This window comes from Podarcis gaigeae, assembly GCF_964106915.1.
Source record: "Podarcis gaigeae genome assembly, chromosome: 12".
Classification (NCBI taxonomy): Eukaryota; Metazoa; Chordata; class Lepidosauria; order Squamata; family Lacertidae; genus Podarcis; species Podarcis gaigeae.
Genome location: NC_139688.1, coordinates 19,723,725 through 19,750,522, shown reverse-complemented (window position 1 = coordinate 19,750,522; position 26,798 = coordinate 19,723,725). Strand labels below are relative to the sequence as shown.

At 39.8% G+C, this 26,798-nt stretch overlaps 2 protein-coding genes across 11 annotated transcripts in view; both read right to left on the bottom strand.

Moving 5' to 3' along the window:
* The window catches only part of LOC310827983 (integrin beta-1-like), a 437,041-nt gene that overhangs the window by 50,964 nt on the left and 359,279 nt on the right, over positions 1–26,798 (bottom strand). The gene's annotated exons all lie outside the window — the stretch shown is intronic.
* Positions 1–26,798, bottom strand: part of ARHGAP12 (Rho GTPase activating protein 12) — a 66,425-nt gene that overhangs the window by 31,562 nt on the left and 8,065 nt on the right. For 5 of the 10 annotated variants that reach the window (XM_083704778.1, XM_083704776.1, XM_083704779.1 and 2 more), the window contains exons 3-4: positions 4,524–4,787; positions 318–458 (exon numbers count right to left, since the gene is read on the bottom strand). In XM_083704778.1, the coding sequence (XP_083560904.1) occupies positions 318–458; positions 4,524–4,787 (405 nt within the window). The remainder of the gene's footprint in view (positions 1–317; positions 459–4,523; positions 4,788–26,798) is intronic. The other 5 variants (XM_083704780.1, XM_083704781.1, XM_083704784.1 and 2 more) reach the window with 1 other exon arrangement.

Below are 26,798 nucleotides of genomic sequence, written 5' to 3'. Positions count from 1 at the left end.
AAAAATTTGCTATCTAACATAAGAAACCTACAGAGTACATATAAGACTGTACAATGACATTTCTAAACATAATTTTTTTGCAGGAAAAGTGGAAGCTAAACACAGTACAGTCCTAATATATAAGAGACCAAATATATTAGAGACCAAACAAAAAAGTGCCTAGAAATGAGCAAAAAACAAAAATGTTCAAGGGAGTGGGAAGAAACTGTCACTAAGCAATACTTTTCCACCACTAATGACAAAATCACACCTATTTGAGTTCTTACTTACTAAATTTCTACTAGCTTAGAATATACGTGATGAAGAAAAGTGTGTACCTTTTCCTTAGTATAGTCACTGGTATATAGCGTTTGGCCATGTTCATCCAACTCTTCTGACCACCCTTTGGGAGGAGAACCATACTGACTATCTGACTGGCTGTTACAAGAACTGTAGGAGTTTTCTTGTGATGAAAGAGTCTATAAATGGTCAAACATACAGAAGTATTGAGAATTTATATTAGGTCAAATTCTAGAAGAGGTTAGAACTTGATTAGAAGTCAAAACTTTAAATGAAAAATGAATTAAGAGGCAGAAAGTGAAATACAATCTACTTCCAAGGGAAAAGGTCAGGTTATTACTGAACAGAAAGCTTTTGGAAGAGATTAGTCAGGTGAGACTCACATGCCTTTTGGGCATTTCAAAGTTGAAAAAGAATAATTTTAGCTGAGATTACATTAGAGGAACAATACACGTCCTACTGAAGTCTGAGGCAAAAAAAGAAGATCCACATGAGCTCTGATGAGATTGTGGTTGCAGGTGGGCACTTGCAGGTAACAGGCAGCGGATGGGAGTATCTAATCTGGAAGCTCCAGCTTGGGGCACAGTGCAACAACCAGCCTGCAGATTACTGGCAACTTGTTGAGAGAACTGCGCTGCCTGCCAATCACTACTGGGTCAGGGTTAACATGTGCCTGTGTTAACTCACAAACCCCTAAGCAACTTTGGCCCAGAGCACTTTAAGCCCCTCAAGTACTGCTTGATTCCTTATGTTCCACCTTAATAATTGAGATCCTCTGATTGGGAACTTCTGGTGGGTTCTTCACACCTATGAGGTTCAGTTGGCCTTTACGAAGAACTGTGTCTTTACTGTGGCAGGTCCTGAGACCTGTGTAACTCCCTGCCAGTAGAGGCTTGGAAGGAATAACCCCTGCCTACTTTCAGACATCTATTGAAATCCATTACTCAGAAAGTCCTTTGAAACAGGAATTTCTTTTCCCCAACAAGCTTTTATCAAAGTTACTGTAATTTTGTACATTGTATACCATATATTGGGGATATACCCTTGGGCTGGGGCATTGTTTGGTGGGGTTATTGCTGTTGGTTTATTATATCTTTATCTTAGACCCTGTGATTTATGTGAAAATTGTTCAGTTTGGTTGTATATTTTTTAAATGTTATAGTTATGCATTCTTTTAATGTTGTAAGCCGCCTTGAGCATGGTTTGACCTGTGGGAAGGCAGCATACAAATAAAATTATGCATGTATGTAGTATTTTTATGAAAAGTGTGATCTATAAACATTTAATATTTATCATTCTGTTTTCCTATCAATTTTTCCCTGCGAATGTTCACTGCTCAGCAAGCAGAAACGGACAGTTTCCCCACCAGAGGGATAGTAAGTGCAATGCCCCAGGGTTCTGTGTTTCGACCTGTGCTTTTTAACGTGTTCATAAATTATCTAGTGCTGGGGATGTGTAGTGAGGTAGTCAACCTGGCTGGTGAAAGGGATCTGGTTGGCCACTGTGAGATGCATGACTAGAAGGGTTGTTGGCCAGCAGGGCTGTTCTTATGATGATACCCAGCTGATAGAAGAGGTTAAAACAAAAAGTGTTTGCTGGGAACTCCAAAAAGATACATTTAAACTGAGTGACCGAGCAGTAAAATAGCAAATGGAAAATAGGCACATTGGGACAAAATGAATCGTAATTTCACATATATGCTAATGGGATCTGAATTGCCAGTGACTGACAGGAATAAGACCTTGGTGTCATACTGGGTAGCTATGAAGAAGTTAGCACAGTATGCAGAAGCTGTGAAAAAGGAAAATTCTACACTGGGGAGCATTGGGAATAGGCCTGAATATATATCTCTATTTTCATCTAGATCTACATATGGCACTCCTGCCAACCTAGCAGTTTGAGAGCATGTCAAGTGCAAGTAGATAGATAGGTACCGCTCCAGTGGGAAGGTAAATGGCGTTTCCGTGCAGTGCTCTGGTTTGCCAGAAGCGGCTTAGTCATGCTGGCCACATGACCCGGAAGCTGTCTGCGGACAAAACGCAGGCTCACTCAGCCAGTAAAGCGAGATGAGCGCCGCAACCCCAGAGTCGTTCTCGACTGGACCTAACGGTCAGAGGTCCCTTTACCTTTACCTTTTGCATATGGCACAATCAAAATTTCAAGTGAAATTGAAATATGAAATATGGAAGAGCAACCACTATAAGCAGGACATTCATTTAACAATACTGGGAAAAAATCAAGAAACCCCTCAAAATTTCATACTACTGAACCTCTGAAGAATGTCAAGTGTTCTGCTACTCTTATCTTAACTGAATTTAATGTATCTGGAATTTTGGCTGATGTAGTGAAATGCTGCTGCTTTGATGTTGCTGTTGTTTAGTTGTTTAGTCGTGTCCAGGTACATTAAATTCAGTTAAGATAAGAGTAGCTTTGATAGATGAATGTAATTTATTTAAAAGCTTAATATTTTGATATTTATGCATTTTGCTGTTTTATATTTTTAGTTATATGAATTAATGAAAAGTTTGATAACTAAAAGTATTTGTTTTATGGTAATTGTTCTAAATTTCAAAATAATTGATAAATTTAGGAAAAAACGTTTGTTTGTTAACTATAGCCAATGCATACACAAATGTCAATTTATGAAATGTTTACAAATTTGTACCTTTGTTGTATACAAATATTGATATGTCTTCACTCTGTGAGCCACTTTGAGCACAATTATGTAAAAGCAGCATATAAATACATTTTAATTTTAAAAAATCTATATCCAAGTAAGGCATTTCAGGGGGGGGAATCAGATACTTAGTGAAATGGTTATAATTTATTCTCAATTTTAGGGATTTTTAAAAAAAATCCAGTTGAACCCTGAAACATTTTAAAAGATGTTCTGGGCACTCCAAAAACATGTGATGAATACATAAAATCTAATTCAAGGAGAATCACATCTCTTATTAAAGACCCTCAATAACTTTATTTTGTTAACTTAGGTTTAAGATATCAGTTAATGTTGTTAAATCTAAGGTAACAAAACTAAAAATGCTTAATTATTTTAAAATTATCAGATGACATACCAGTAATCCAACCCAACAAACAATGAAGAGGCAGAAATGTCAGTCAATAAAACTGGGGAAGGCAAGTGTATGCCACCTTAAAACAAGCGCAAGAAAAAGTATCACACACATGGATACACACAAAAGTAATAATGCTCTAGACAATAAATATACTTTTTACATTCCCTCTCCCCCCCAAGCTATTAACAGCTCTTTTCTCTCAGTTCCACTTCTTCCCTTTTGCTTTCCATATGCTTGTCAATATTTCCCCTGCCAACAAGCCCATAAACATTGACTGGACACACAGACACATTTCATTAGAATTAAGGCCTTCTGTTCTTTCTGCTAATGTTAAGACACATCAGTCACAACACTAAAAATTGCTTTTAGAGTATCTGGCAAAGACCCACACATACTACTAGACATAAGAAGCTAATTCAAAGTCATAGTGACCATGGAGAAGGAAACCAAGAAGCTATTGCAGTAATAACATGTTAAAGATGTAAACATCAGTAAAACTGGGAAGAGTTTCACCCTGCTCTTACTACATTATGGTTTAGTTTACACATCACTGTAAGCCAAACTATAACTAACTGGGACTGTGCAAACATGAGTCTCCCACAGAAGAGATCCCAGCTGCTTTGATCCTCTTGGGTCTTTTTAAGTCCTCTCTTGCAAAAAACTAAGCTAAGGTTTTGCTTAGTGTGTCATCCAAACCAAAACTAACGGTTCACTTCTTTCCTTGCTAACCAGGAGCTGTGGACAAGATGGTGGTTGGTGAGAAGAGAGATTAACTTCTCTCTTCCGATGACATACTAAGCCAAACTTTGGCTTAGCTCAGATAGGAGCTCCTCACTGGGAACCCACACATTCATGCAGTCCCAGTAAGCTATAATTTGCTTCCCACAACATGTGAACAAGGTCTGAGAAAACATGTGTCACCATTGCAGGCTAGGATGGGATGCTCCCTAAAGGGGGGGAAATAGGGTCAAGCGCTTCTGTTGCATGACTTTTAAGCAAGGGCCATTTGATTAGACTTGGCTCTGATATCCTCCTCAATAAACTAAAACAAAAAGCTCAACGAATAGTTCCATAACTGAGGTGGGAAAATTAAAACCACTGGTTGGTTGGGTTTCTTTAACTGAAGTTTGTCCATCATTGCTGGATGCCATTAGCATCAATTAAACTTACCTCTTGATCTACTTGATTCACAGAGTCTGCTTTACTTATGCTTGGATCCCGAGTGAAACGTGGGGGTTTCCAGGTTCTCTCTTGTGTTCCTTTGTTGTAATAGTAACAGCGTCCTGTACTATCTTTGTGGGTCTCCCATTCCCCATTAATTTGGATTGGAGGGCTTGTAGGTAAAGGTGGGAGTGCAGACTGAGATATTTTCAGTTCTTGTAAATTAGCATAAACTGGTGAATCTGGCCTTCCTTGGCTTGGTGGTGTGATTGGCTGCAACAAAAGAAATTGCATTTTACTTAAAATATTATGATAGTAACATTGAGAGCATTGCAGCAAAATTTGTACATCAGAATATGTGTTAAATTCCAAAGAATATCTCATCACAAGACATTTTTACAACACTTAACAGCCAAATAAACTGAAGTTGCTAAAAAAGAAAAAGGTAACCAATGGATTTAAAGAGGCTGAGATTTAGTTAAATTAGTTAAATCTGCATTCTTCTCTTCAACCCAAAGGTTCCAAGTGCAGTACATACACTATATCTAAATAGTGTTAGACAGAGGCCTTCATCCTTTTGGAGTGCAGGGGCATTATTTGGAGATCTACAAAATATCCATTTCACAGAAGAAAAACCAGCCAATGCTCAGAACGGTTTCTTCAAAACAACATGCAGCACTCTTGTACCAAAACTGACAACCATGAAAAAGGCAACCCCTCCCCAACTCAAAGGAAATGACCCTCCAATCAATCAATCAATCAATCAATCAATCAAAACAAACAAAACTAGTCACTCAATTTCAAAAAAGCAAACTGGAAGGGGCTGGGTGCTCCATGGCATGCTCTGAAGATGCCCACATCGTCCTGAATTGGTCTGCTCTGAGCTGAAGTCTTGGACAAGAGAAAAAACGGAATGCAACAGCTTAGCCTAGAGCACTAGGGCTAACACGGCTAGCCTTTGTGCAGAGTAAGTTGCTACATTAATTATGTGGGGGGGGGGGATTTCTGGAAGACTTGTCATAGTGGAAATTGAGCCAGAAAGGATTATTATAACTTTATACAGTGGAACCTCAGGTTGCGGACATAATCCGTGACGGAGGGACTTCCGCAACCCGCAGTGTTTGCATCCTGAAGTACCGTGTCTGTGCAGACGCTGGCGTGATTCGGTGCTTCTGCGCAAAGCGCAATTTAGTGCTTCTGCGCATGCGGCAAAACCCGGAAGTAACCCGTTCCAGTACTTCCGGGTTTCCCGCGGTCTGTAACCTAAAAACACGTAACCTGAAGCGTCCGTAACATGAGGTATGACTGTACACATGTACAGTGAATAGCCAAGCAATGACATCAAAAAAATTCTCCATCATTCTTCATCCAAAGGTCTCAAATTCAGGAGTCGAAGTCAAGGGTTTAAAAAACATAGCAAAGACAAATATAATACAGGGAATAGTTCTCTATAAAGGCTCAAAAACCTCCACAGGTTTCACAGAAAGAATTCTCCCAACTACCCTCAAAAATTAAAGCTGATTCTACCACTGTATATCCCAAGAATTCAAAACATACAGGAATCAACATCCTTCTTTTTCAGGCAAAACTGAAGCATAATAAACCATGAATGATCATAGAAGGTTCTATGAAAATGTGAATAATATGCTATAAAAAAACCCTGTCCATTTCATCATCTGTACACTACAAGCTAGTAGATATCCAATCTAAACTTAGCACACCTAAATCCACTGTACCAAGGAATATCCAGTGCAACAAAAGCTGCAACCCACAGGATCAACTTTGCATGGTGCTGGTTAAGGATGCTCTTGGAGTTTGTACATGACTCATCCCTTTATTATAAATGAATCCCCAGAACCACAAGCTATCAGAAGTAGGGCGTTTTAGTTCCTACCAGTGGTGTGAGATTTTGCTTATCTGTCACTCACAGATATTTGTTTTCGGTTAATACTTGCAGGGGAAACAGTGTTGTATATTTATTCCACACCAAAGAAGCGCAATTGCATAAACCCATGATCTGTAAAGCAGTTCCATTTCTACCAAAGTCAGAGTCTGTTTTGTGCATGTTTTATATTAGTGGCCAATATTAGGCCAGCATGGGATGCAGATTTTAATATGTCAGGTTATTCATTTCAGCTTAATCGTTTTATGTAAGTTTTATAGCAGGTAGATTAGGGGTTGCATAAGGACGCACCCAAGAGGCCTGCAGCAACCATAACAGCCAGGGATGTGGTTAACTGGAGATTTTATCTTAACCTTTACCACAGCTCCCTCTCTTCAGCACAATGTCCCTTGAACTGTGCAATCACAATTTCCATGTATGCAGATGTTAGGTGTGTTCACTGATACAGCACAACTTCTGAGCGCTGAAATTAGCACAGCTGAAGTTTATTCTTGGTTCTAAATAAAAAAACACACCATAAAAGTGAGCGTGTCTTTAGGCTAATCAAATTATACTCTCTATTGCTTTATCTTTTAGGTGGCAATTCTACACACATCTATCAGGGGTTAAGTCCCAGTGAACTCAGTGGGAGTGAGTGCTGAATAAATATGCATAGGGTTGTGGTGCATTAACAAACTAGTATATTTGCTCGTTCTTTGAAAAAGATACTACACCATGCTAATGTCAACAGGGAAATATAATATCCACAGGACATTTAATTATAAAGAAAGGTTTCTGAGAGAGGAAATAGGAAATGTCCTATTTGTCTTTAGCACTAGTATCTGGAATGCCCCAATTCTGAACAGCAAGATTCATTTATTAACCATTATGTCCAGTAGCCATTTCCAAATGTATCCCACACCAATTTGTATGTTCACTCTTATTTACACAGCTCTGTCTCAGTCACTACAGTAACCCCCACCAAGAAGGCACAACATACTTTCAGCTCCATCAAGTCGACAAAGTCACCTGGTACTTCTGAATTCTGAAATACTACCTAGGGTATCCTAAAAACATTTCCTCAATCGTAAGAACACTCAACTTCTATGTTTTGATTATTAAACTTATATCTTACTCTTAAATTGGATTCCCAGTGGCCTCCATCCAGGTTACCAATGGGGTCTGCACCAACATAGGTTTAGCTACAGTACACTGTAGATTCAGGTTCTAACAAACCATTCACTGAGCAAAACTTTTCCTAATACTTGGATCTGATTTATTTAAATTAGACTGCACATGTTGAAAAGCTTGCTAATGATACAGCAAACAAAACACTTCAAATTTCTTTAAAAACTCTTAACAAGCAAGAGACTGCCCACTAGATGTCACTGTGGAGCCCAATACCTGTATATTAACTGAACACTAATTCCGTTAATTGCTTTCCAAACCACCTATTTTATATGCTCCATGTGCTTTAAATAATTTTAGTTTGAGGTTGTTTTTTTAGCCCTTCTGGGCCAATGGTGTTGCTGTGGACCCCAGCAGATGTTTGAAATATCTGTAAAGCATTTCTTAGCAAACCTGGACCACTTAATACACCATTTACTCCTGAGCAATATGGGGCCATTCTTCTGTTTTGCTTCATTCCTTCACATAATGCTACACAAAACACAGAAGTTACAGAAACACACACACACACACACACACACACACACACACACACACACGATGATATTTAGTGATGTAGAGCTAACGAACCAGAACCAGTTTAACCTAGTTAGCTTTTCCTCAATCTTCTATTCTAGCAAAAGATGAAGCAAACCTGAATAGATTTATTTCTATTCTGTCCTTTGAGAAAGTGAAACAATAGCCCAGTTTACACATCATATTAAACCATACCTAAATAACTTTGGTTTAGCATGATTTAAAAATGCATTTTATAGCTTTTTTTACAATTAATGAACATAATTTAATTATTTAATATTATTAGCAGTGTTCTGGTTTGCACTACTGGAAGTCGCAGGTGTTTCACCCCTCCCTTGGTCCTGCCAGGAAACAAGCCCTAGTTTGACCAAAAAACAGAAAAACAAACCTATCAGTGGAATCCAAGTTAAGTTTATTTTAACTATGGTTAAAGGCAATGTGTGAACCAGGTTATGAAACGAACCTCCCAGACTAAAGTAAGCAGAAAGAAACCCCAATCATATCTATTCATGAAAATAAAAAGAAACAGAAAAGACGAGAGTAGGAGAAAACAAATCCTTGCATCTTGGTCCCATTTCAACCAATACAAACGAAGTCAAAGGAATGCTTACTATATTTTTGCTTCAACTTCTTAGGGTAAGAAGTTTCAAAGTAAGAAAATTTTGCACTACCTTATCCAAAGGTTTAGGGAAAGCCTGACAGAATCCAAGTACTCCCTACAGTCACCAAACGCTCAGAAGGAAGTGGAGCCTCCTCTTCCAGTGTGAAACCTCTGAAAGAGCAGCTCCTAGCCTTGCTCACAGTAGGATAGCTCAATGAATTTCAAGACATGCTTCAATTCCTACAAAAATACTTTATTTGATTTGCATGCACAACTTTTCTCATCCTAATGGAGAAGACAGTATCATGAGAAACATATTAAGACTACTGTCTGGTTCATCTTTTAAGCACAAGCCAATCTGCATGATTTAAAATATTTCGTATGCATTATGCTAAGCTGCAAGCATCAGCCAATTAAGACTTTAATCTAATTAAAATGCCTCTCAAACAGAAAGCATTCTAGCAACATTCTCCCTCTCCCTCTGGGCATGATGTGTCCAGCCATGAAGACATTGCAAGCAAGAGACTAAGTGGGTTTCTCCTAGTTTGTGTTTAGCATCTTGCTGCCCCAACAGCACTCGACTCCAGCCTTCTCTGAAGACTCTAGTCCCAGGGTGAAATTATCATAACTCACTAGTAGAGATGATGCTGTGCATGCAAATGGTTCCAGGTTCAATTCTGTACAGAACTGAAGGTGTTGCTATACTTGACGCCAAACTAGTGAGATTGTTTTATAGTAATTCCATACATTCTATAATAAATGATGTTACACTTATGTGTGCTCAGTTGTTAAATTGGTTCCCCACCCCTGCTGTAAAATATAAAGGTCAGTGGATCAAATATATACAGCGAAGACTAAGGATCATTTATTCTAATTAGCCAAGAAATGTAAGGGTAATTAAAGCTGGTTGTGTGAAACCCCTGACCACTCATCTAATGGTTGTTTCTGTGGTTTTATTTTTATTTGTATGTACATTGAACTTACTTTAATTGTGTTGCTTTTTGTAAGCTGCCCCGGGGGCATTTAGAGAAGGGTGGGCTATAAGTATGAAAAATAAGCAAACAAACTAATCATAACTGTCTGAACTTCTAATTTAAAGTCACTAGCTTCCTCAGCAGCAGTATTTTACAGAACCTCGTCATCGGATTTGCTAAAATGAGTCACTTTGTATTTTATCATTTAAAACAAACAGATACAAGCAAACATCTTGTGAGAGCTTAGTGTAAAGTCACTTTACTAATAATAAAATGCTGTGCATCATCGATCCATTAGCCCTCATCAGTAAGGAAATGCCTCAACCAACAGTGCCCTATAGCTGAGACTGCAAGAATAGTTTACAGCTGACAAAGCAATTATTGGGTACCTTAACATTCACACACATTCACGTGGCTCAATTATAAAACCACACTCAGCATTCAGAGGATCAGCTAGAACAGCAACTCTTTGGAGAACATTCTCATTTAAAAACTGTAATAGGGTAATAAAGCAGCACGGCAACTCATTAAAGGGCTTACAAAATACAAACTCTCACTGAAAATGCATTGGATCTCTGCATACTATCAAATAGCAAATTGCAATTGAAAAACTTCAGCATTCAAGAAAACATCAATGAAATGTGTTGCAGAAAAAATATCCAAATTACACATTCCAGCCTTAAGTATACTTCCCCATCCAATTGATCTGATCTGTCTATTATTTCAGCAAAAAACAAAAAGTACTAGTTACTTCCTTAAAGGAAGCATTCGTGGGAAATTACTTGCTAGTCAGCTAGTGTCGTTTTAGTCATCAAAGACCTTTAAAGTTTTGACCCTTCAGCAGTGGTGGAGCTTCATGCTCTGGCACCGGGGGTGGGGGGGTGGAGAGCAGGCAGGGGCGTGGCTGGCATTCGTCCTGGGGGCATGGCTCCCAGCGCAGGTGGGGGGCAGCCACGATGGCACCCCACCGGGATCGCGCTGCCGGGGGCGGTGCACTCCCCCTGAACCCCTCTTCCTCCGCCAGTGCCCTTCAGCACAGTAATGAAATGAGGAAAATACTGGAGGCAGAACAGATCTTAGTAGCGAATTCTTAAGCTTCACAAACAGTAATTCTGGTGGTTTGATGAAAGCTGATGAAAGCCTGTCCAAAGTTTTGCCAGTGACCATCCTGGCTTGAAGTCTACAGTTTATCTCTTCCTTTGGGCTTCTTTAGGAAAAAGGCAGCAAATGATTTCCAGTTAGTTGTTCAGTTAGTTGTTGGGTGCTAAAGCACCACAGAGGTGTTATAAGAATTTAAGGTCTCAAATATATAAATTAAATGTTCATAAATTTACAAGGCAAACACATACGTGAGTATATAAACCATGTGTCTGAAATTGTACAAGAAGAGCAAACCTGAAACCATTTTGACTCTCCCAAATTGACCTCAAATGTTTCTCTGCAAGGAGGAAGGAAATGGGAAAGCCTCTCCATTGTCTTTTGCTTACTTGTCTTTAGGGCACCTTTGTGTATGAATAGGGTGAGCCTGTGACCTGGATTCAGGAATTAAAGTATTTACCATCGCAAAAGAATGGCCGGGCTGCCCAAGTAAAGCAATCACTGGCCATTATCAGGTATACTGGCAGACAGGGTTTCTGTTGTAGACCACCTCCTTCTGTGATGTATGTATGATGTTTTGGGGGATGGTCTTGAGCTACAGGGTGGGTAATTTCAAAAGTCTATATAAGGCCTGCACACCATTGTTCTGGGTTCCTCCTTCCTCCTACGTGTGGTGAGTGAGCATCCTGTTGCAACAGTTTAATGAAGATCAGGCTTAGAAGCTGCTTTGCTTCTCAATATTCTCTGATTGGCCTGTTATTTTCTCCTACCGATAGAGAACCAACTTAAGGACTCTATAGGGGCTCTTGGATACCCCATAAGGGAAAAGGAGCAGTTTTTTCTTATAACACAGGAGAATCATTATGCTTTTGAAACTTCACTGTCAATATTTCTAGTTGCAAATTTAGAATAAAGGTACTTAGATAAGTCCTATTATTAGGCAGAAAACAGGCCAACACCTCACATGGCTGGTGTATCATGAAAAGGTAGCAAATTGTTCTTTATTGCATGTATTATGGTTGTATTTTCACTGCCAGGGAGGGAGGGAGGAAAATGCTTGTGGAATCTTCTCCCTCAAGTGCCATAAGAACTTGGCTGATCTTGGGTAACATAAACATTTGAGAAAAGCCCTGCTGGTTCAGACCAAAGGCTCATCTAGTCCAGCATCCTGCTATCTCTGTGCGAACTCCTCCTGGGACTCCTCCTAAGGAAGCTGTGCCTGGAGGAAGAACTGTGAGGAGAGAGATTTCACCAGGCAAGGCCTCCTTCCACCTGCCTTGCCCCACCCTCTAGTCTCTGCTTCTCCATTTGTATTGTACTATTTTATGTACTGTGGCTTGCCATTGTTTTATTGATTATAGTTTAGAAATTATTTGTTGTAACTGTTGAGTGGATTTCTATTTAACTTTTATATGTAGATATTATTATTTTGTACTATTCTAATAATTGTTGAATGTTACTTTTTGATGTAGGTTGCTTTTTTAAAGTTTTGTTTTATTATCACATTTTTGTATTGCATTAGATTGTTATAAGTTGTACATTTTTTGTTTCTTCAGCTTGTAAACCGCCTTGAGTATTGTAAGATAGAAAAATAAAAAATGATGATGTGAACTCACAAGCTGGAGGTGATCACGATAGCACTCTCCCCACCTGTGATTCCCCACTACTTGTAATCAGACGCATACTATGCACTTTGATTGCTGGAAGAAAGGCACCTGCTATGTGCTGCTGTAGTTCCAGGAGCAAAATGCATTGGGCAGTCCTGCACAGGCTATTGTGTTGCCTGATGATGGATTACTTGAAACACTACTAAACTACAGCGGTTACTCAGCAGCATAGTGTACCAACCTGTAAAAAGACTATCAAAATCTATGTATCAACTTTTAGGCACGTTAATAGGTTTCATTACCCAAATCCTTTGTTTTCACAAGAATAGAAAGCTCCTCCCTTCACCACTCATTATTTCTACTAATTACACATTCCCTACAAAAATAACCAAACTTAAGTATAGAACTTGTGCTTTTTAAAATTCCGATTGAATTACACAGAGGGACATGAAGGACTTGGCCGTTTGCCCCAACATTTACAGCCCTGGAGTGATTACAGTGGACCTGAAGTACACCTCCTGCAGGGTTTGCTAAACAGAACTGTGCTTTCGATAACAGCTGCCATTACTAAGCCTCAGCAAAAAGAGGACCTAAACTTCCCACCGGTGCAAAGTTTGTGAGGTTGGGAACTACAGTGTTTTCTAGTGTTGCATTCAAATTCTAAATAGTATATGTTATGCAAAATAATAAAATCCCTATACCTTAACTTTTCACTTGCAAGGTTTTGCATTCACCAAGTTTGTAAAAGCACATGAAACAGTTATCGCTTATCTGAGAACAAAACATGAATATATTACGCTTTATAGAAAATGTACAGAAATGTTTACTATGTGGAAAATACAGCTCAAAAAAATCCTCAAATATATCTATTCAGATAACTTATCTCAGGTAGACTGATATGTAATGTAGACACAACGATATTCTAAAGTCTTCTTAAAAATAAATACAGCTTTAGGTTTTCTAAAGATTATAATTACCTATTAAAGACTCCCGCTTTTCCCTGAACTGATCTTTAGTTTTGAATCCTAAAGCTATTGATCCCCGCATTCTTGAGTGATTGTCCTAAAATTCATTTTTAAATCACATGTGCGTGCACGCGCGCACACACACACACACACACACACACTGTATAATAACACAAACAGATCAAGCATTGCTGAAGGGATGCAGGACATTTGTTCCTCTGTACCAGGGCAATCCAACGTTTCTTACCAAGTGGGCTGCAAGAGTACTTTGACATGGAACGCATGAGCTGCACAGAGTCTTGTTGCAAAAATTTGATGTCCCCCTTCGTACTCGCATGCTGCCTTCCCAAACCCAGCTAAGTGAGGCATAGGGCTTTGAGAAGGAGGAGTGGGGCTCTGGCAGAGTCCTTGAGCCCTCCCAACTCCTTCACAAGGCAGGAAAAGCACTAACTAGGCTCTGGAAGAAGACAGGGGAACTCTAAGGCCAAGTCAGGGCCCTTACTCCTCCTTCCCAAAGCCTCGCTTAACCAACTTTCAGAAGGCTGCAGGGGGGATGTCAAATGTCACAGAGGGCAGCCAAAAAAGATGGAATCAAAAGATGGAACATAAATAATGTTTAGGTTTACCGAAAAGGGAAATTTACAAAAACTAGAAGCATAGCTACTCTTGCAACTTAAGCTAGATTTGATTCATTTTAAAAGTATTAATGACTCAGTAAGAGAAAAGAAACATAGATCATTCATTGAAATCAAGTTTCCTATTTTGTAATTCAAAACAAAAGTGAATTTAAATGCTTCCTACAGCCATCAAAACAGCAGCTCTAATCTAGCCAAGATGTTAATCACACAATTTATTTTCCTACTGAAGACAAAAGACCTACTATGTACTTAACTTTGGTTCAGTCATATCCACAGTGATATACAACTAGTGTCCTTTAAATGCTATAGAAATACTGTGGAATTTGCTTTCTGCGGACTCATCCCATGGTATTCCTCTAGCATTCAAACTGAATGTGTCTTTCCTACAGAATCTGTACATGAGGAACATGTATTACCAGTTAGTTGAAAGAAGTTCCTGGTCCCCAAATATAAGGGAGGTGAAATTTCTACAGCCACACTGTTGAGTTTTGGAATCAGAGAAAAAGCACTTTCCCAAATTTCCACGGCAAATGCAGAGTTTTGGGTGAAAGCATGGAGTTACTAGCAACTGCATAGTCCAGCTAATTCTAAGCCATGCAACAATCTGTGGACAATCTGCATATTTATATGACCAAATATTTTAACTACATTTTTATTCTACCAAGCAGTTTATGTGTGGTTTCCAAGTGCTTTACCCATCCAAACAGACCTCACACCTGCGTAGCTTCAATAATGTGGTAGTCTCATATGCCTTCAGACCATATCCAGGCTGCAGATAGAAACCAGTCTCTTAATCATGGTTTGAAAACACACTGTGGGCTTCTGTACTTCCCTGCTCTCACTCAAGCATTTCCCCCTAATTTTTATAAATTTGCAACTCTGGTGCAATTTTTTCAAGCACTGCAAACTACTTAGTTCTGAAGCTAAATGGAAAGGAATCCCCAAATAAGGAACAGGGTCGCTTAATCTAGCCACATGTAAATAGACCAATTATTAAGTCTACAGCAAACCTACATGCCCAACCTTTCCAGAAGCATGAGCTAGTAGTTACAGAGTAGATTAAGGCTTTGGCATGAGATGGAGAACAAATATCCATCTTCAATTGGCAGGCAAAGTCATAAATATCCTTCATTTGGAAACTAAGTTTAGCGTAGAGCTCAGATACTCTATTAATATAATATGGGTGAGTAAGATCAAACAGGTCCCCCACAGTGGTTGATTCTGGTAACTCATAACATGGTGTACCCTAGAGTAACAAAGGGTGAAAAAGCCTATAATAATAGGGGACATTGCCTGTTTTTGCATTAATGATGCTACATCTCAAAAGGCAGATTTGGGGTTTGTTTTTAAGATGAAAATAGTACCACCGTAACAAAACAAAACAAAAAGAGGAATAACGGGAATATGAGTCTAAATTTTAAATACATTTTTTCATCTTAAACTATGCTATTTCTATTTAAAAACAAACAAAATTCTGGTGACTTAAAACATCTGTAAACATTTTAAAGGAATACAAAATCAGATATAAACCAGACCTGGTTGTAAAGCTTTTTATCAACCTAGTCTGTTCTTTAAAAAAATGTTCCATTTAATCTGGGTTCCCCTCCTTCATATGCCCTTTATCTTACCTACAGAGGACTAATCTAATTGATTTGTGTTCGGCAGCAAGAACATGGATTTCATTTATATCAGCATCGCTGTAACACAATGGCAATAATCTTTGTCTGCTCATTCCCAACAACGCAAGCAAAATATAGAAATTCATGGTTTGCCACAAATTAATTCTGCAATAAAACAAATATAATTATTAAAAAATACTAAAATATCTAAGCCTAGATCCACTATTGATATATACATTAAAAGGAGAACATTCAGAACTATTCAGTCACATGCTAACAGCTGCCTGATTATTCTTTACAAATTATTGCAAATGATAAAAAAAAAACCAGAGACAGATGAATGGATTAGGAAAATGCGGGAATATGCTGAAATGGCTAAATTGAACTATATAAGGCTAAAAAAATGCATCAGATGAAGCAGTATGGCATTTCTTTACTTTCATTTTTGCAGATGTCATCTATCACTAGATGGTTTTCCTACGTACATTTCTTAACTGTACTCTGTCCACGAATCAATTGCTTATTCAAGCTATGCCCAAATCAGATTCTGGCATTAGAGGGGTTATCTCCCTCATCCAGTAACTTATTACTGTTCTTGTCTTCAATGTTTATTTGAAGCCTGAATTATGCATTCTGGCTTGTTTCTCGTCTCCTTCCACACTTCCCATTTCTGAGATGCTACAATTCCCAAACTCGCTTAACACACAACACCCAGACCACTGTCAATGGAAATGAACGAAGGAATTGGCAAATTGTTTATGATACTTACTTCCAAAAGAGTTGAAGGCCACCTATCACAGCACTGAGTAATACTGAGGAAAACTATTAACACATTATGAAAAGGCCAAAAGAAAAGTAATCTGCCAGATATAAAGTATGCAAACAACAGAAATTCTAATGACACCACAATAGCTATTTAGATAGGAAAAGGGCTGACTACATTGGACAAAAAACATGCCAATCCTGGAAGTGATAGCGGGATACCAACGAACCCAGTACAAAAGAACAAGGAGGCACAATTTACCATTTGCTTATGACATTTTATACAACTATAAAAATATAACAGTTCTAAACATTAGTATTTTGCCTTCTTTCTCTTAAAATAATGTAAACTACAAAGAGCCAAAATATCTGTGTGTCCTTTAGAAGAAAACGTTGGGCTGGCTTTTCTCAGTAATTACTCCATGTGTCTCTTGGTTATTTCACACACTTGTTAACTCCTCAAATGTAGGCACAGTTATGTCAGTATCTCAAATATTATTGTAATACGTACAGGACCACCTCTTGCCATTCTCCTTAAGGTATTAGCAAAACATTTTTACATTAATGCAGATGGTTAATACCATGGTTAATACTAATTCCACATGTGCACATATAAAAACCTCCATTTCACCAACCTGCTGAGCCAGAACAGGAAGTTTTAAAAAAGAAAACTTAGTCCGCAGACTTACTTGAATGCTTTGCATGTCTAGTGTTGCCACATCTTCATTCTTCATTTGCTTATTGTTGAGCCAAAATATTCTTCTGAATACAGAAAACAACAAATGCTGCCTACAGAGAGCATACGCAGCAGAAGCGATCCACCATGAATAAAGTAGAAATAATCTGTTTAGCATGTAGAAAGCCAAAGTTCAAGAAGTCTGCTCCTTGGACTCTTACATAAAATCAACAGGCCACCTTTGATAAAGTGTTTTAATAACAATGATACCAAGAGAAGGTTTCTTTGTTCATGTCGTCTGGCTAGCCACAATAAAAGTAATCTGTGGGTGTCAGCAATTTGCAATGCACCTCTAGCCTCAATAACATATTTGGCCACTTAAAGCAGCTGAAAGCAAACAGATTCTGTTTTCATAAGCTCCCAAGGTTTTGCTGTCTGGAACAAAGCATGTATGGGCTACCATATTCTAACCAACAAATAGAGTCTAAAATGGTTAGGGTACCTAGTAAACTATTGTATAAGGGCAATGGTTTCTATCACACATGGTGCAATCATATTCCTTTAGCATTACCTCTCACACAGAAGCTAGATAAGCTCCTTGGAAGAAGGTCTGAATAGAAAATGTAACACACATTTAAGTCTGGCATTGGGGGGGGGGGGAAACCATGCAATGCACCTCAATATAAGAAAGCCCATCTCAAACCATTCTTTTCTTGAAAAAGCTTTGTAAACCACACTGCTTTTACTCTCTCTCAGGTTAGCTCAACCAGATATTTACACTATAAGAAATACATGCAAAACATTTAGAAAACAGGGATGCCTACATTGATACTTATACTAGGAAAACAATGCCTCTAATTGCACTCACTAACAAGTTCACACAAAAATGGTTTGTGCTTCACTTAACACTTGAGATTTATCTTGGGATACAAACTTTTTTCCTTTTCTTTTCTTCCCTTTTTTAAAAATAGCACCATATATATGGGCTGTACTAGATGATCCTCATGGTCCATTCCAACTCTACAATTCTATGATTCTATGATATATACATGTCAAGGCTTGCAATGTGCACCAGCTTGTTTCCATTAAACCATAGTTGACACAGCTGTTCCCAGCAAAAAATTAAAGAAATCCCATTCCTCATTTCCCACAGCTTAACTTCAGTGAGTTAGTTAACATGTATTAGCTGCTTTCCTAAGCACATATTTATCCTAGCTTAAAATTTGTGTCACACAACAGAAAACTAAATGAGATTCAAGTCATCTACTAATGAGAATGAATGATAGCCTACAGAAGAATTAAGAGTCTTAGTTCTTTATGCTGCTGTGAGGCAGAGACAGGGCATTTCCAGCCCTGCAGGACTGATTTAGTTCATTTGGCCCATGAAGCTGATTCATCCAAGCCACACCCACATGCCCTACACCTAATGTCATATCTGGTGTAAAGACAGAGCTTGCACAAAAGGGACTTTGCAAGAACCACTGATCAACAGTGCTTGTAAAGCACCTTGCACATCACATCCCAAGTGCCAATTATCAGCTGACTCATGGGCTTTGGGAAGCCCTGCACCCACATTTTTGCTGACGCGGTTTGATTTCAAACCATGTGGTCAAAAGCAGGTCATCTGACAGCACTGTGACATCCGTTGATTGACAGGTGCACAGTCCCACCTACCTGTCCAGCAGAAGTGTGTTGAGATAAGGATTTGGCCTGCTGACCAGATCCAGTTCCCTCACTCTTCTTGCAAGGTATCAAATGATGCTATGACTACATCAAATAAATTTTAATCTGCAAATCTTAATGTGTTTCTTAAGAATTTGACTATTAACTAAAACTAATAGATTCAGAAACATACGTGACATATTGGTGGGCAGACTTTTATCTAGCCTGAATTCCAGTTGAACCTTCAAAAGCAACCTATGAGTCATTATGCATATAAAACAGTTCTTTCATGTAGAATCAAGTTAACATTTTGTTCATTAAAAAACAATTTTAAGCTAGATTTAGCCAGAGAACTTCACCCCCATTTTGTTTTGGTTGCAACAAAATGGAGTGTCTTTTCTCCATCCCCTCCCCTCCATCTTGTTTATTTTTATTTTCTTTCCTTTTGTAGAAGAACAAAAATGCCAGATTAATAAAATGGAACAAAGAATAAAGAGCGCAACTGAGAATCAAGGATAAGTAATGAGATATGGAATCTCTGTGCTTTCAAATCCATCATTCTGATGCATAATATTATTTGTGACAGAAAGGGACTACCATCTGCCACTTGGTACAAGATAAAGGATGGTGCTCAACTCAGTTCCTCAAAGCCATATATTAGCATCAACAGGTTTGAACATAATTAGCAATCTTGTTGACTCATAGCACAAATAGGACGGACCATGCCCATATTTCAAATATAGGAAGGGGTTTATCCAGCAAGTGATATAGGAGCAAAAATATACTGTTTATCATAATAGGTCAATACCCTTTGAGGACCATTAAGAAAGGTAAAAGGAGATATGATACAGGCTGTATAAGATTATGCAGAGAGAAAGACATTTTTCTCCTCTTATGCTACTAGAACCTGCAGCCATCAAATGTTGGAAGATTGAGGACAAACAAAAGGAAGTACATAAAATGAACTCTTGAATTTGCTCCCACAAAATGCAGTGATGCCCAACCCTGAAGGCTTTCAAAGGTTAGACAAATTCACGAAGGATAGGACTAGGCATGCCGCCTGTGTTCTACCATCGCTATGGGAGGCAGTATTCCTCTGTATACTGCTTGCTGGGAAACACAAGTGGCGAGAATGCTAGTGCACTCATTTCCTGCTGTGGGCTGCTTCTGATGGGGATCTCATTGGTCACTGTCAGAAGAGGATGCTGGACTAGATGTGTCTTTATGTTCCTGTAGGGTTCTATCCTGTCCAACCCCCCAACCAAAAGTGACATTTAAAATCTGTATGAGGGATGAAGAACCTGAGGCCCTGCAAATGTTGATGGATAACTCTCATCATCCTGGACCTTCGGCCATACAGGCTGGGGCTGATGGGAGGTGGAGTCCAACAACATCAGGAGCGCCATAAGTTCCCTATTCTTGATTTATATGAAACCACTGGGAGCTGTCACCTGGGGATTTAGAGCACCATGCTATTAGTATGTAGATGACAATTAGCTCTACCCCTTCATCCCATCTGAAGAGGTTGTGCAGGTAGGGGACCAGTGTCCAGAGAGGATGATGGTTTGGTGCAGACCAATGAACTAAAGCTGAATAAGATGGAGGTCCTGTGAATATGGGGTTCTCTGGCCCTCCCTGTCCCTGAAGCAGCATGTTTGTTCCCCTCACTGGTGGCCTTTAGGGGTCAACTAAAGACACGGTCAACCTGGGCTTTAAGAAGATAAATGCCCTGGGGAGCCAGCTGTTGAAATATGCTAGTGTTGTTTTATGTCTTGTTCTGTTGCATGTAGGGAGGTTTTTAAAGTGTGGTGTTCTTGACTTTATTGTATTTTACTGACGCTGTATACAACCCTTTGCTCCTGATTGGAAGGAAAGATGGCATATAAAGAAAATTCACCACCACCAGAGGCCTGCTTGGGGGTGTGGGATCAGCCATGTTGACAAAAGACACATTTTAAATACACTTAATCTGAACTTGAGGGAGACAGTCATTCAAAAGAGATATTTAAATATGTCTTACAGGTGTGTGTTTGCAGTGTTACAGATTTTAGCAAGGTGCATATTTTCAAGGTAAACCTGCAGTGGTAGGAGAGAGTCTGTTTGCAAGATCATTACTACACAAGATTCATCAAAGCAAGACACAGCCTAGTGATAATCCCTCTAGTGCTTCACAGTTTATGCAATAGTCAATTAGTAAAGAGGATGAAAGACAGAGCAATCTTTGCAAATAGGTCAGTGCCTATATTTGTAATTATTAACCCAACTCGCTACTTATAGCAACTTTTCTATAAATGATACATTAGATACAAAGTATGGGAAGCATTTAAATCAGACATGAACTTCCTTTACACAACATACAAAGATTACACTGAGCACCTTCACACAGATTTTAAAAGTTAATGAGCATATGTCACCATAACAGTTCTACTCAAAGCAAGCACATATTTTAAAAGGGAGGCTAGAGCATTCCGGGTGCAACAGTGCCCAGAGTTCCCTCTTAAAACCTCTGCACCATCCCTACTGATAAGGACAGGTGGCCACAAATCCAAAAGTCCATCCTCTGGCACGAAGCATGTCCAGAAGCTCATTTCCCCTCCCCTAAGATCTCATGCACTGCAGGCTGAAGAAAGAATTTCATTGTTACCGATTGTGTTATAATTTTTTTATTTATTTCAACAATGTATATACCACTTGATTACGGTTGTCTCTTAGTAACATACAGGAGACCCAATACAATAAGCCTAAAAATGAGTAAAGCGGTATAAAATCAGAATTCAGTTAAAAAGCTTGCTGGAATAAATTCAGAAGCCCCGTACGTTCAACAGAGAAAGGATCTTCTTGTGGATATGAGCCCTGCATCTGAACCATGGGAGACCACTAACAGTGACTCCCACAAAGACCTCATTGATTGGGCAGGGATATAAGGGATCTGGGGGCCAGTCTCCAAGCAGATACAAGGATCTTGAACCTGGCCCAGTAGCATATGGGGAGTCAGTGCATGCTTTTGATCACTGCATGTATCTGCTGGCAATCATCGGTCCTCATCAACAGTCCAGCTGTTGCACCATTTTGCACCAACTGGAACTGTCGGACCAGGTGCAAAGATAGCCCAACATAGAGCACACGGCAATAATGGAATCTTGAGGTGGCCAATACATAAATCACTGTGACCACACTACTAATTTACAAGAATGGCTACATCTGGTTTACTAGCTATAGGCAGTAATTTGGACTTCAGAGACAAAGAGCACAACCCCGACCCTAGCCAACTGCGTAGACATGGGAACCACCAAACCACAGTGCCTCCATGTTCCCATGGTTCAAGCACAACTTACTGGTCCATTTCTCCACTGCACCCAGACAATGGCTCAGATCATGCACATCCTCTCCTGGCGCTGATGTTGTAGAGAAGTAGAACTGTGTGCCATCAGCATACTGATGACCCTTTCCCCCCAAAAAAACTTTGAATGACCACATCCAGAGGCTGCATTCAAGTATTAAACAGCACTAGAGACAAGATTGTACTAAGATACACCATAGCTGAAATACAGTCTCCAAATGCTACTCTCTAGATACAACCCTACAGGGAGGACAGGAACCACTGTCCAACAGCACCCCCAATACCCATTTCACAGAGCTTGCCAAAGAGAATACCATGGTCAATGGTAGCAAAAGCCACAGAGAGATCAAGAAAAAGAAGCAATGTCCCACACCCCCGTCCCACTCATAATAATAATAATAATAATAATGTTATTTTTTATACCCCGCCCATCTGGCTGAGTTTCCCCAGCCACTCTGGGTGGCTTACAGAATATATAAAACATAATAAAGCATTAAATATTAAAAACTTCCCAATATAAGGCTGCCTTCAGATGTCTTCTAAAGGTTATGTAGTTCTTAATATAGTTCATTCATCAGGACAGCCAATACTGATTCAGTCCCAAACTGCGCCTAAACCCAGACTGATATGGGTCTAGATAATCTGCACTCTCCATGAACTCCTGCAACTGCACAACCACCACTCTCTCTATCCCCTTACCCAAAAATGGGGTATTTGCAACCAGGCAGTAGTTGTTATAAACCATAGGATTCAGGGTGGGCTTCTTCAGGAGTGAACACACTTTCACATCTGTTTAAGAGCAGAATGCACCACTGTCGTGTAAAGACACATTCACCACATCCTGGACCTTCTAATCAACACCCTTCCCCCAACTGGCTTTCACCAAACATGATAGGTGTGAGGCAAGAAGGCAGGAAGCTGACTGCATTATTGTGAGAGTCCTATCCACAACAACAGGCCAGATAAACCAAAATTAGTCCTACAGAGATTTAACATTGGTTATATATACTGTATATTCAAATAAGGAGCTGCCTAATGGTCACCTCACACTCTCTTCCTTCCCCAAATTAAGTACTGCTTGCTTCAATGTACATGTTCCATGAATTCATGGCTATGCAAGCTAGATATAGATTATTTAACAATTTGACAATTAAAAACAATCAGCAAAATTCTTGCTTTCAAAACACCAGCAAGCATTGGTCACTTTTAATTCCTACATGAAGATAGGGCACTGATGAAGAAAATAATCTTGCCAAAGTTCAGATGAGTCTGTGTGGCAGAAAAGTCTTCAAAATGCATCGTGTTTATTAGGGATCCCCTATGCAGCCGTGGAACTGAGACCAAAAGAAAGCAAGTGTGCCCACAATCAGAAAACAAGGCTGATGCAATTAATCCCACCACGCACAACAGCAAGTAAGCAGAGGGCAAGCCATACACATCCTTCCCACAGAAATACAGAGAGCTGCTGACAGCCACAATAAAGGCAGTTCCATTGGAACATAAGGTCACATAACAGAGTGAAATGAGAATACATCCTGTGGTGTTACCATTCACCAAAAGAGGAGAAAGGAAACACAGTCACTTTTTTAAAACACTGAATCTAGTATCACTTTTTTATTGAAGCTTGTGTATGCTTGTGCCATTGGGTATTCTACATTTACAGTGAGAATCTAACACAGATCACGCAAAATCAGGAACATAAGGGATGTATATGCCCTGCTGCACAACCTATTTAATGAAAATTCAATCCCATCCCCCCCCCCCCCCCGGTAAAACTGATAGAAGGCTTCTCATAGGTTCAAACAAAGAAAACTGGAATGCATTCCTACAACCCACAATGAGCTGCTGCACAGACTCTCTTGTGTACAACAAACACAAACTTCTTTTATTTTCTAAAATGCATTTATACAGACTTTAAAATGTGCAAGACACAGACAGCAAACCCTGTTAAAAGTAGGATCTAATGAAGAAAGAACGCTCTTCGGCCTCCACATAAACTGGCATAAAGAGAACTGACATCTCACATTCACTGTATAGTGCTAACACTCACTTAGCTTAACACTTGTTTTCAAGGTAACCATACGCAGCCTGGAACTTCATGTACTGGCAACAAACAGTCATAAGAACAGCTTGCAAAGACCTTAATTTCTACCCAGCTGATTTCTGCCAAACAATGGTCACTATTGAAAGATTTTAAAAAAGCAGGAGGGTAGTTCAGTAAAATCTAGCAGGCATTTAAATCTCTAGATCTGCTTGATCTAGAGGAAACAAGTTTGCTTGTTCTTATTCTGATCTACTAGCCTGAATTTTTCTTTCCATTTTCAGTTCCAACAGACTTTCATTTAATGGTTCTGGTTTTCCTCAGGGATGAAGTTCAGTCCAGTTTTGGTGTAATTTGATTTCCTGAACCTAAACTCTCCCAATCATAATTTTAATGTACTTTGCTGAAGTTACAAACTGAATAATCACATTATTACAATATTTATAGTTTACTACATTCCGCAGGGCAATGAACCATGCTATAGGGTGTCTTTCTTGCTTATTAAAATAATGTTGATGTCTAATTGCTATGACAGCTTTTCACCACTCATAGCTATGTTGAAAGTAACATAGCTTGTGGGCATCATACCTAGATAAAATATTACACCCATTTTGTAATGTTACAGTTTCAAATTTCTAAGACTGTTGTCTAAGACTGTGACAGATCTGTTTCTTGCCTAGTGAGAATGAGAGAGAGCATTCTGAGGCTAGACGCTTCCCCACCCCCAAGCAGCATGGATATATAGCTGACACCTGAGTACCCAGTAGTAAAATTAGGTCCAAGAGCCTTATCCACACTGCAAACTGGCTCTACAAGTGAGTGTTGTTCAAGAAGAACTGCTTGCCATACTTTGTTTGACCTGTTTGCACTTTTCATTTGTTACATACTGTATTGCATATAACAGGTCTTCTTGAATTGCACTGGGTCAGTCCACAGAGAGCTGGTGGTTTTCATACAGGACATCTGTATAACTCCTGCATTCTGATTATAAGTTTTATCAAACTTGTTCAGTAGAGTTTCCCTAGTACTTCTATTTGGAAATACCAACATCAGCCAAAGTCACTAATAAAAAATGCTGATGAGAGCAATTGGGGATGTTCCTGGATTCAACACTTGAGTGCCTTTTCTCAGCTCCAGCTGGTTCACCAGCTACAACCCCATTTGGATAGAGGTAACTTGGTCACTATGTTCCATGCTTTGGTAACTTCCAGATTGGATTGCTTTAATGCACTCTATGCGGGGATTTATTTGAAGGTGATTCAGAAACTTCAATCTGTCTGGGGTTTCACCGTTTTAAAATAGCTACACCCGTTGCCAGTTTGTTTCCGGGCCCAAGTCAACGTGTTCACATTAGTGTTTAAAGCAGGGGTCAGCAAACTACAGCCCAGGGGCTGGATGTGGCCCACCGGGCTCGTAAATCTGGCCCATGGACCCTGCTGCCTGCTTGGTCAGTCCCCGCGCTAAACCAGCACGGTGCGGAGGCCTCGCCGCGCGGGGACTGACTTCCGCAACACTGACACGACTTCGGATTGGCTGCACGAAGCTCCTGCAGCCAATCCAAATCTGCGGACGCCTCTGGGCGGGTGGTGGTTTTGGCTTCTGATCGGCTGCAGGAAGGTCCTGCAGCCCATCCAAAGCTGTGATGCCTCTGGGCAATGCCCCTTCCTTCCCACTGGGGCAGCCACATATGGCCAAGAGCTGAGCGGGAGGAAGCAGCAGTGGCAGGGAGGCTGCCTCCGCTGCCCAGGCCAGCGGCATGGGCTCTGCACCCTGCAGACCCCTGGCTGAGGCTGAGGATGGCGACAATGCTGCAGAAGGCGAGGCACGAGGCAGCGTCGGCGGCTGTTCAGTGAGTGGCGGCAGGGGGGGGTCCTTTCGGGAGAGGGTGGGTCAGGCCCCTCACAAGGTCTGAGGAACAGTGGACCAGCCCCCTTCTGAAAAAGTTTGCTGACCCCTGATTTAAAGTCTTAAATGACTCAGGCCCCAACTAAACACAACCTCCTTCTCTACAGACCCCTGGAGTGCTGAGATGGGCAGAGGGAGCCTTATTGTTAGTTTCTCTGCCCTTGGAAGTTCAGGGGGTGGAAGCCTGGGCGACTGTGTTCTCTGTGGCAGCCCTAAGGTGTGAAACTGCCACCCCACAAAGGCACATCTTTCAACTTCATTACACAGCTGAAGTTTACACAACGTTGAAGATTAATCTCTTTACCCTAGCTTTTGACACTTGAGGGGTACATTTTGAGAACACCCCTTATTTTTGAGGTTTCAAGTTGTATTACTATTGTGTTTTTAATGTTGTAACCAGCTCTGGGACCTTAGGATGAAGGGCGAGTAATAAATAATACTTTTTTAAAAAAAAGTGAAAGTGGTACATGTGATGGTTGTCAGCTAATTTGGATTAATAACATAATAAGTGCTATGAAGATTATGTTCACTGTTCAGGGCACATCAATTTATCAAAACCCTCATAGGCAATTATCAACTCAAGGTGTATCAATCATCACTGATGGCTGCTACATCAAAAAATAACAAGGATGACATGAAACAGCTAGAATCCATTGAATGCATCTGTACTACAGTTGTTGTAGTAGTACAGCTCAGGGACTCCTAAAAATAAGCTGATAAGAACTACCAAAACCTCTGTGAATAAAAATGGCATGTCTAACCCAGTGTCAAGCACGGACCTCCCAGATGTGCTACAGAATATTAAAAGCT